Source organism: Erpetoichthys calabaricus, chromosome 11, assembly GCF_900747795.2.
Source record: "Erpetoichthys calabaricus chromosome 11, fErpCal1.3, whole genome shotgun sequence".
NCBI lineage: Eukaryota > Metazoa > Chordata > Cladistia > Polypteriformes > Polypteridae > Erpetoichthys > Erpetoichthys calabaricus.
This window is the reverse complement of record NC_041404.2, coordinates 142,434,708-142,446,915: the sequence shown is the minus strand read 5'-3', so window position 1 is coordinate 142,446,915 and position 12,208 is coordinate 142,434,708. Positions and strand designations below refer to the sequence as shown.

Sequence of the window (12,208 nt, the reverse complement as noted above, 5' to 3'; positions counted from 1 at the left end):
ATTGTAGAGGCAGGAACTTTATTCAAACACTGCAAAGAAACATGTTTCTTTTTCAAAAGTTTAAACTGTGCTCCATGACAAGACAGAGATGACAGTTCCGTCTCACAATTAAAAGAATGCAAACGTACAGTTAGGTCCATAAATATTTGGACAGACAACTTTTTTCTCATTTTGGTTCTGTACATTACCACAATGAATTTTAAATGAAACAACTCCGATGCAGTTGAAGTGCAGACTTTCAGCTTTAATTCAGTGGGGTCAACAAAACGATTGCATAAAAATGTGAGGCAACTAAAGCATTTTTCGAACACAATCCCTTCATTTCAGGGGCTCAAAAGTAATTGGACAATTGACTCAAAGGCTATTTCATGGGCAGGTGTGGACAAGTCCATCGTTATGTCCTTATCAATTAAGCAGATAAAAGGCCTGGAGTTGATTTGAGGTGTGGTGCTTGCATGTGGAAGATTTTGCTGTGAACAGACAACATGCGGTCAAAGGAGCTCTCCATGCAGGTGAGAGAAGCCATCATTAAGCTGCGAAAACAGAAAAAACCATCCGAGAAATTGCTACAATATTACGAGTGGCAAAATCTACAGTTTGGTACATCCTGAGAAAGAAAGCAAGCACTGGTGAACTCAGCAACGCAAAAAGACCTGGACGTCCACGGAAGACAACAGTGGTGGATGATCGCAGAATCATTTCCATGGTGAAGAGAAACCCCTTCACAACAGCCAACCAAGTGAACAACACTCTCCAGGGGGTAGGCGTATCGATATCCAAGTCTACCATAAAGAGAAGACTGCATGAAAGTAAATACAGAGGGTGCACTGCAAGGTGCAAGCCACTCACAAGCCTCAAGAATAGAAAGGCTAGATTGGACTTTGCTAAAGAACATCTAAAAAAGCCAGCACAGTTCTGGAAAAACATTCTTTGGACAGATGAAACCAAGATCAACCTCTACCAGAATGATGGCAAGAAAAAAGTATGGAGAAGGCGTGGAACAGCTCATTATCCAAAGAATAGCACATCATCTGTAAAACACGGTGGAGGGAGGCAGTGTGATGGCTTGGCTTGGAATGCCAGTGACACTGGGACACTAGTGTTTATTGATGAGGTGACACAGGACAGAAGCAGCCGAATGAATTCTGAGGTGTTCAGAGACATACTGTCTGCTCAAATCCAGCTAAATACAGCAGTCAAATTGATTTATGATACAGATGGACAATGAGCCAAAACATACAGCCAAAGCAACCCAGGAGTTTATTAAAGCAAAGAAGTGGAAAATTCTTGAATGGCCAACTCAGTCACCTGATCTTAACCCAACTGAGCAGGCATTTCACTTGTTGAAGACTAAACTTCAGACAGAAAGGCCCACAAACAAACAGCAACTGAAAGTCGCTGCAGTAAAGGCCTGGCAGAGCATTAAAAAGGAGCAAACCCAACATCTGGTGATGTCCAGGAGTTCAAGACTTCAGGCTGTCATTGCCAGCAAAGGGTTTTCAACCAAGTATTAGAAATGAACATTTGATTTCCAGTTATTTAATTTGTCCAATTACTTTTGAGCCCCTGAAATGAAGGGATTGTGTTCATAAAATGCTTTAGTTGCTTCACATTTTTATGTAATCGTTTTGTTCACCTCACTGAATTAAAGCTGAAAGTCTGCACTTCAACTGCATCAGAGTTGTTTCATTTCAAATTCATTGTGGTCACGTACAGAACCAAAATTAGAAAAAAAGTTGTCTGTCCAAATATTTATGGACCTAACTGTATCTTCCTTTTCAAAGGACTGCACGTCAGGAGCAGAGAATGTCAGAGAGAGAGAGAGAGAAAGGCAAACAATCAATCAAAAATTGACAGGAGCTGTTCGGACTTTTAAGTCTGCAAAGTACCGCGTGGATCGTGCGATAGATCAGCCGCAAGTAAGCCCAGCAAGCAAGGGGGCAATGTGAGGGTAGTCTTTGATATTCACTTCACTTGCCTGTGGTTTTAATGTTGTGGCTAACTGGTGTGTTCGTGTGTGTAAGTATCTATCATATAGACAGACAGGTAATGGTAGCGGTCAACTCTCATCTCAATAGTCATGTCTCCACATGTTTTGCTACATTTCAATAACACCATTATTATTTATACACTGTTAAACTAAGTTAATAAAACATCTGATAACAAGCTAAGGAGGAGGAGGATGTTAGGAGAACATGCTGATAGAGCGCACTGCTGCACCCACCACATGACGAGCCAACTGTGTATCCCAGATTGGGACCCGAGTGTAGCTATGCAATGGGTGACACCTCAGCACCACACTAGTTCAGATGAAATAAAACCAGTGTGAGGTTTTTTTATGGTGGCTGGAGTGCCAATCCTGCCACCAACCCTCTGGTTTTTCCCTGCAGGCTGGAGGGCCTACATGCAGATTAACATCATGCCCAGGACGGAGCAATTGCAGGTTAAGGGCCTTGCTCAAGGACCCAGCAAAGTAGAGTCACTTTTTTGTGTTTACGGGATTCGAACCGGCAACCTTCTGATTACCAGTGCAAAAACAAGCTAAGCTGACCTTTATACCTTCCGACAGTAATGCCAAAGTAGATATTTACTAGTAAAGACTCAATGGCAAACAGCTTTAGAGCATGCCAGCTCTGATGCCCCTAAAGGAACACTCACTCATCTTAATCATGACAGTCAGTATACCTGTCGATCTTCGTGGTCGGGTACGTGGTCCATAGAGCTCCCCTCTCCGGTCTTGAAGCAACAGGTAATCCTTCGCCTCCGAGATGAGCCTTTGGCACGGCAGGGACTCTTTAATAACTGGCTGGGTTTCGATGACATCGTGGATGTAGTAAGGACTAATCAGAGGCAATCGAATGTGCTCCAATACCTGAAACGGCACAAAATGCTTTCAAACTTTTATGACTGGTCCCATTTTCCAAAGCCCTCTAACTAGCACCATAACATAGTGGCTAAAATACTGAACTGGAATCTATAAGGGTGTCAGTTAATGTCCACCACATGACTTCATCATCCTGAGAAAGTCACACAATCAAATAACAATTCTGTGCAAATAAGTAAGCTAATGCTCCGCAGTTGAATATCACCTGGGAATGCTATTTACAGTAGAAAGGTGTTCTGTAAAGCTTAAAGACAGCGTAATTTAAGCCAGTCTCACATTATGCAACTTGTCACTGGGTATGTCAGACTTGCTGACTGCAGTTGCTAATCTAGTCGTCGGACCTCGCCAATTTTTACCACTGAAAATTGCTGGGTATGTTGCATTAACGTCACATTTAGGTCTACATGCAGATCTTCCAGCACAGTCCTGCTCGCCCCTTTTTGTGAGAGCCGATAGCGTGCTGCCTGAAAGAGCCTGTGCTGCTAACCAATATTCGAGGTTCCTAAAAACAAATACAAACATCTAAAGCCAGAAAGAAATTCACCAGAAGATTTGAACGCTGACACAGGGATTTATCCACATACGCGCATGAGACCTTTACATCAATGATGTCAGACACTGTTGAACTTAAGAAATGGTGGCAAAAGATGACATCAAGGTATAATGCTAAAATAAAAACAGTTTTGTAATCCTTGGGTTCTAAAGGCCCTAAATACACGTATCTCTCTATTATATAAAAAAAAAACTTGGGACGAGAGGAGACTTTTTAGCCTGGGATAAGACGCGACTTCTTCAGAGAGATATTTTCATGTCCCACGAGATAAGACCACACCCGGGGCCGGAAATAAAAGACAAAGAGTAGATGACAAAGTAGAAAGTCGTAAAGAATTCAAAAACGTTGGGAGTGATACACATGAAGAGCAGGTTAGAGATCATGGAAGTACTAAAATTCGAAAGTCTCCAAAAAAATGATAGTAAAGGTCGCATTAGTGCAAACAAATGGAAGTTATTACTCGGTGAAATAATGGAACAGCAAAAAGAAATTGAATATATTTCTCGGATAGTCGGAGACTTGTAGATCGTCTAATTTGTGTTGCCATCAGAGAAAAGTAGTGTTTCTTCCCAATGAAGAGGCGCATCTGCGAAAATTAAAAGATTTGTTGTTCGGTGAAAGTGAAATCCACATATGCAAGTGGCAGAGACGTGAAGTGGCTGGCGTGTAGTGCAGCCTGAGTGGTTGGCGAGCAAAGCGAGCAGGGGGGGTGAAGCCCCCTAGTACTTTAATAAAAACAGGGTACTTGTGTGTTATAATCCTGCCACTCAATCCCAGAAAGCACTTCTCCATTCATTCATGTGTAGAACCTCCAATGGGAAAGGCGCTATATAAATAAAATGTATTATTATTATTATTAATGGCAATGACCTTTTTGAGTTATAGTTAACGACAATAGAAACTTCGCGACAGAAGTCAAGTTTCAAAACTAATTAAAAATCAAATTTTCCGTATTTACGAATGTAAAAAACAGTTCTGGGAAACCTACAAAAAATTGATAAAAATGACTGATCTCAACAACTTTGGAATACCGTATATACTCGAGTATAAGCCGACCCGAATATAAGCCAAGGTACCTAATTTTACATTCGAAAACTGGAAAAACTTAATGACTCGAGTATAAGCCTAGGGTGGGAAATGCAGCAGCTACTGGTAAGTTTCAATAATCAAAATAAATACCAATAAAATTACCGTACATTAATTGAGGCATCAGTAGGTTAAATGTTTTTGAGTATTTATTTCAAAGAAAAACAGTAAACTAGCTCTGTAAGTGGAGAAGAGCATCAACAAAAACAATATGGTATCTCTCTCTCTCGTGTGTGTGTGTGTGTGTGTGTCTCTCTCTCTCGTGTGTGTGAACACGTGCGGAAATCATCGACACGCACAAACCGAAAGGGAAACTGGCTTGTTCGTATACCGAGTGTGTGATCGTGAACAGAAGCAAAAGTTTGGCAAACTTTTTGGTCGTAACCCGATTTGTACGTGTTCAGAGACGTTCGTGAACCGAGGTTCCACTGCTGTACTGTACACTCCAGCTTTCTCACGGGTTGGCGGGGGCAGCAGGACCTGACTTGAATATAAGCAGAGGGTGACGTTTTTCAGCACATTTTGCCTTATATTTGAGTATATACAGTAGGCATTATATGGTCCTCCTTCAGAACAGGTATAGGTTGGACCAATAAAGGTGCAAGACACGATTTTATGACCAGAAATAATCGACCCAAAAGGGAAAATCTTTTTGATACAAAGAAAGTAAAAAAAAAAAAAAAATCGGCTTCAGGACACAACTCCTGCTAATTAACTGACCAGATGTTGGGGCCTTAGACGTCAGTTAATAGATTTCACAAACATTACTATTGACATTCAAATACATTTTTTCCACTGCAAAAGCAAGCGCACCTTCTCAAACGCATGCTGCCTGTCGGCATTCTTCTCGAGCCACAGCATGACTGCCTCAAAAACGGTTTCCTCCTTTTCCACGTTCAGCTCGTCGCTGGCGATGATTTCGGTCAGCTTGTCGGCACAGAGCGACAGGAACTCCTCCTGCCTGCATACCGTGCTGAAGTGCTGCAGTATGAACTCCATACTCTTGCACACCAGTTCGGTGCAGGCATGCGCCTCGGCAAAGCAGTGGATGCCAACGCAGTTCAGCTCATCCATCTGACGCTCCATGAACTTGCAGCAGGCTTCCCTCACTGCCATGATATCTAAAAGGTTGGCAGCGGCCAACAAGGCCTGGACGTTGGCCTTGGTGATGATCACCTCAGCTGTGTAGGCATAGTTAATCAGCATACTGATCATCTGGGGTTCCACTCCGTTAATAGCAACCCGCTCCTGCTTGGACTCCATCAGGTCCGTGGAGAACATTGCTTGGAAGTACGAGCTGAAGGAAGCAAGGACAATCCGGTGGCACGGAAACTCCTGTCCCCCACAACACAGGATCACGTCACAAAAGGCATTGTTCAAGCGCAAACTGTTCAGGCCCTTCAGGACCTTGCTGGAGTGCTTCCTCTCAACAAACACATAGTCCTCTTTGTCCAGGGGGACCGCAGAGCAGCCAGGATCTGTAGAATCTGTGGAAGCAGTGACAGCCGAAGGAGCCACGATGTCCATCTTTCCATTGCCCTTCCCAGCAAGGGTGTCACTGGGCTCTGGCCCACGTGGAGTGAATTCTATTCTGCTCAACGCTAGAAAAAAAGAAAAAGACTTTAAAACAGTGTGACTCGGACCGGTCCTCTAACTGCACAGAGTGTAATGGCAGTTCAAATCAGGCTATGGAGCATCATGGGAAAAGTTAGGCTGCAGCTTTTGTTTTTGTGTTTACCTATGCAAATGAAGAGACAATGTCGTATACTCACAATTTCAGTAGGTGGATAAATGTTGTGACCACCAGGAGGCGTGGCAGCACCCCAAACCCCCATACACAACACAGTCCTGGGTTCAAATATAAGACACAAAACCGGCATAGGGATCCACGTTTGGGCCTTGGTACCCTTCACTCCCATTGTAAACCACAGGAACGGAGAAGGCATTTTTTCTTTAAATATATAAAAAAAGAGCTTCACTTTAGAGCCCAATATTATGTGCTAAATTAGTTTATGCCACAACCGATGAAGAAATAACTTTGACTTGAAAAATACCAAACACATCCTTTAAGAGCTGTCCTCTGTATGTAGTGATAGGGGTGGAATCAGTCGAAATTAGTGTGGACTGCCTGGACTTGGGGGTGTCGCTACAGCAGGTGTGCCCCATGGTTAAGTGCTGCCCCTGTATGTAGTGGAATTAGTAGAGATCAGCAGTGAATATCAGGACTTGGGCTGTACACACCAGTGGTTAAGAGCTGTGTGTAGTGAAGATAGTCCGATCAGTCAAGGGCAGGGGGGTAGAACGCTGCCTGGCAAATTAACATCTCTTTGGGGGCTAGTGAAGGTCAAATGGACTCTGCAGGAGCCGAAAAGGGTTGGAGGAAAAGTCACAGAGGAATTAGGAACGGGTTGGACCACAGCACACATTCACAGATATTATCAATACCAGGAAATAGTGCTGGGCGGTATACCGGTTCATACCGAAAACCGTTTTTTAATTTTTTTATGATATGGATTTTTCTTATACCGCAACACCGGTTTAAATTGCCTAAACGACGTTCGGAACGTGGCGCAGCAGGAAACTGTTCAAGTGGGGACCTTTTTCACTGCTACACCGCTAAACACAGATTTGTTGCACTAGGGCTCTTTTTCACTGCTACACCACCAAATAGGTAGCGGTAGCATATTGCGCAGTGAAAATGGACAGAGAACATTCCGAAACTGAAGCCGACGATAAAGTTGAACATGATGAACAGAAGAACTTTTGCTGAAAAAAAGGAGTCACGTCCATCATCTGGAGATACTTTAGTTTTAAAAGGTCAGATGTGTAAATACTGTTTCTATACTACTGGATAATACTGCAAGCCAAGTTGTACTTGTTTTATTTGTTTTCAATACAGTGTAATGTACCTGGGTACTGTGTAATAGTGTGACGACATGTTGACTTTATTCTCGACATTTCCTCTTTAATCTTGACGCTTATGACGAGAATAAAGTCGACATGTTGACTTTATTCTCGACATTTCTACTTTATAAAGTGGAAATGTTGACTTTGTTCTCGACATATAGTTTGTTTTTTTCTTCCCAGTATAGCTCAGCTTGAAGCAAGGTCCATATTAATGCAGTTTGCCTAAATGATGGTTCAGTTGGTAAAGATGTCATCACCAAGTTGCACTTGTTTTATTTTATTTTAATTTGGTGAATACTGTGTAATGCACCTGGGCTTGAAGTCTTGAAGTAACAGTGCAGCTATCAGTAATAATACTATTATTTATTTTATTGTTATTATTTATTAGTTTAAATATCATGCAGTTTAATGATGATAAAGTTATTTAAAAAGTCACTTTAACGTGTCAGAGATTGTTAACATTAACAGAAAGTGTAGTTGGTTTACAAAAAATATTTACTATTTATTCCTTTTCTAAGACATATTCGGTGCAATACAATTTTTGACAAGCACTTCTGGATATTTTACTAAGTCTAAATGCCTCTTTGTATGGTTGAAAATATGTTGTCAAAATTATAGTTTGTTTTTGCAAAATTTGTTCAATAAAAAGGTTCTATATTTTGACTGCATCTGTCATGCAATGTGATACCTTCTCCATTAGTGCCACCCCCTTGAAAACTATCACTTTATGGGGCCATGCAAAACTGTATTAATACTTGTGTGCACATTAAAATGTTTTTTTTTGTACAGTGTACAATACTCTTGACAGTGGAATAGGTTATTCTTAGCCAGTAATTGCAGTGGAAAATGTGGTTAACATCCACTCATGCATGGGGAAAAAAATACCGTCGAATACCGTGAAACCGGGATAATTTAGAAAAATACCGTGATATAGAATTTTGGTCATACCGCCCACCCCTACCAGGAAATATAAAATGAGCCAACCAATGTGATGTGATTTTCATGTTGATTTTCAGAGATTAAGGTGCCAAAGGATCTCAGTTGTGATGAGACTGGTGGCATCCATGCAGAAGAGCGCTTTGAGTAGTGAGAAAAGTGCTACATAAATGCAAAGAATTATTATTATTATTATTATAGAAGGCAGGGTGCATTTGTTAGGTGTTGTTCTGTGGAACACTCGACTTCGGCAGTGAAGTGAACAGACCGTTTGATGGGCACTGATTCACAGTGCAGAGAAGGGGCAGGGTTTTGTTATATTTTAATTCCCAGACACAAATTAGTAGCTACAATCATTCCTGTGTTTTTAATTTCACTACAGACGTGGATGTAACGTCAGGGGCTTTGTAATGTTCAACACCTTGACAAAAATACTCTTCTCTCTTTGCCTGCTGATTACGTCAGATTGCCAGGAAACACACTACTCCCCCTCTACTGCACATACTGTACTTCATCCACCTTAATAAAAGGATAAGTGTCTGAGTGTCTGTCTGGTTATGTCTCTGTCATTCCAAAAGAAGCCACGACACAAACATTTTTAGAAATGAAATGCATTGCATTTCTCGTTCCAACAGATAGCACATCATAAACATTAGCATTACTTTTACAAATCCCATACCAAATGGCATAAAACAGAGACATGTGCATTGCATGGTGGGCTGCACATGGTAACACTGAGGAGTCTATATTTATTACTTCGATTTTAACCCATCTGTCTATTAGAAGCACAGCTAATAATAATAAATGGACAAGTGTCTGTCCAGTCACTACATCTCTGTCATTCCCATACGGAGTGCACTACAAACATTTTAACAATTAAATGCATTGCATTTGTCATTCTAACAGATGGTGCATCACCAACATTAACACTTCTTTTATGAATCCTATACCAAATCGCACATAACAAAGACATATGCTGGTATTTGCCATTCCAATAGATGGCACACCACAACCATTTGTAGTACTGCATTTTATTAGTACAAATATTTGTGATGCACCATCTATTGGAATGACACAGATATAGCTACTGGAGTGACACTTGTCCATTTATTACCATTAGCTGTGCCACTTGTTTAAGATGGGTTGAAATCAAAGTAATTAATGTAGACCTTAGCGTTACTATTTGCAGTCCACCATGCAATGCACATGTCTCTGTTTCATGCCATTCGTTATGGGATTTGTAAAAGGAATGTTAATGTTTTTGATGCTGCAACTGTTGGAATGAGAATTGCAATGCATTTTATTACTACAAATGTTGGTGATAAGCCATCTATTGGAATGACAAATGCATTTTATTACTACATGCATTACGAAATACATTCCAATATGGTACATTGAAAATGTTAAAAATGAGGTTTACATCAATTACTTTGATTTCAACCCATCTTAGACAGGTAGCACAGCTAGTAAAAGGACAAGTGTCTGTGCATCTGTCTGATTGCTATGTCTCTATCTTTACAAAAGATGACACATTACAAGTATTTTTAGGAATAAAAGTTGTGCATGTCTTATTCCAACAGCTGCCACATTACAAACATTTGCAGCGATGCAGATGTAATGCACCATCTGTTGGAATGACAAGTTCAATACATTTCATTACTATAAATGTTGGTGATGAGCCATCTGTAAAAATGACAAATGCATTTTATTACTACATACATTACGAAATACATTCCAATATGGTGCATTGAAAACGTTAACAATGAGGTTTATGTCGACTACTTCGATTTCAACCCATCTTAGACAGGTAGCACAGCTAGTAAAAGGAAAAGTGTCTGTGCATCAGTCTGGTTGCTAGATGGCACATTACAAGCATTTTAGGAATAAAAGTCATGCATTTCTTATTCCAACAGATGCCACATCACAAACATTTGTAGCAATGAATTTTATTACTACAAATGTTTGTAATGCGCCATCTGTTGGAATGACAAGTGCAAAGCATTTTATTACTACGTCCACTAAAAAATGCATTTCAATAGATGGTGCACTGCCAGCACTAATGTGGTAGCCTACGGTGATTCCTGAGATTTCAACCCTTCTTAGATGGGGAGCACAGCTAGTTTTCCCATTACAACACATTTTAAAATGGTTGAAGAGCAGATAAAAGGATTCCCATTTAATTAAATGAAATGTCAAATTGGATTCAACAGCAAGAGTTCACTTCAGAGCACATCGCATTTTTAACTTAAAGACTGAACAAACAAGATGTTGTGGAATACCGCCATTGTACGGTTCTGCAGAGTTAACACCATTCTCAGTGGCCACACTGGTCCTGTACTTCTCAGAATTTCAGAAGCACATTATTTTAGAACAATGAACAATTATGCCACTATGTTACTGTATCAACTTTAGCAAATATGTCTCCTACTTTGTGTTTGCCATTGGAAAGAGAAAACAGAACAAGTAACACCAAATCTCATCTACATCAATACTTGACTAGTTTATCTGAACAATACTTGGATATTCTAGTCAGCTTCCCAAAGTTTTTTCATCAGGTTTCGCAACTCACAAAATCAAAGAATCCAACAAAACGCTTCTGAATGACACAAGCAGTGTCCACAGACGTCATTATAATGGTCAGCTATACACGATATGAAATGCCTGCTGTCTCATCTATCCATCCATCCATTTTCCAACCCGCTGAATCCGAACACAGGGGTCTGCTGGAGCCAATCCCAGCCAACACAGGGCACAAGGCAGGAAACAATCCCGGGCAGGGTGCCAACCCACCGCAGGACACACACAAACAAACACACCCACACACCAAGCACACACTAGGGACAATTTAGAATCGCCAATCCACCTAACCAGCTGTCTCATCTACAAAACACAAATAAAAAAATGATGGTTTGCTGACATTCTTCATCACCTAAAGAAGTAACATGAAAATTATTTTGTGTAGACTGCGACCTGTCAGAATTCCGGAAAACACAGATAATAACAACGTGAGCTGTCAAGATTGGAGCAGACTTTGCGACCAGTTTTGTAAATGTTGTCCTTATTGAGAGACTCTCCACAATCATCACATCCCCTGGTGGCAACAAAACAGCGACATTCTGTGTTTTAGACTCCTAACAGGAGAAAAAGAGCACTTGGGCCAACGCAGGGGAAATATGGCAGAGGCTTGGATCATTGCAGTGACACCCTTATGCTCGTCCGTGGATTTAGACACTCGGGCGCCTTTGTGCATCTGCAGGTCACCATTCCACAATTAAACACGAAATTCTCATTGGGTTCCGATTCAATCTTTCACATGCACTTACTGTCACGAACACACAGGAGCGTGAACACGACCTGCCACATGCACGCGCACACTTAGCTGGTGTCAAATACACGTGCACATGAACGCGCCTCACTCCCTCAATATTAAAAACCCACGCGAGAGCTGTCTCTTTCTCACCAAGTCACGCACATTTGGCTGTGTCTACTGAACGATGCGCAGAACACCACAATCTCTTAAAAAGGCACCGGGTGACACTTCAAAACAGCACTCGCTCATGGCACCCGCCAGACAATTTCAAGCAAACCTCAATCAAAAATAAGGACACTGCAGCTCGGCTCGCACTCACGTAACAGTCCGCCTTCCTCCGACTAAGTCGTTTTGGCCAGAGCCTCCCGGCTCTATCGCAAAGCAAAGACTGCCGCTCGCCTTTACGTTCGTGCGTCGGGCAGCAACTACACCACAGAAACACTCGTGACGTCACGGCAGTGAGGCGGGCAGGGGCTTGCTGCCAAGAAAAAGGAAAAAAGAGAAGTGAGAGTGAAAGAAAAGCAGCTCGCCC

The 12,208-nt window shown here is 41.4% G+C and overlaps 1 protein-coding gene across 1 annotated transcript in view; it reads right to left on the bottom strand.

Annotated features, from left to right (window-relative positions):
• Positions 1–12,196, bottom strand: part of si:ch211-256e16.3 (kelch-like protein 20) — a 30,120-nt gene extending 17,924 nt beyond the window's left edge. The window contains exons 1-3 of the mRNA XM_028814167.2: positions 11,996–12,196; positions 5,337–6,124; positions 2,686–2,872 (exon numbers count right to left, since the gene is read on the bottom strand). Of these exons, the coding sequence (XP_028670000.1) occupies positions 2,686–2,872; positions 5,337–6,050 (901 nt within the window). The 5' untranslated portion in view covers positions 6,051–6,124; positions 11,996–12,196. The remainder of the gene's footprint in view (positions 1–2,685; positions 2,873–5,336; positions 6,125–11,995) is intronic.
• Between the last annotated feature and the right edge of the window lie 12 nt (positions 12,197–12,208).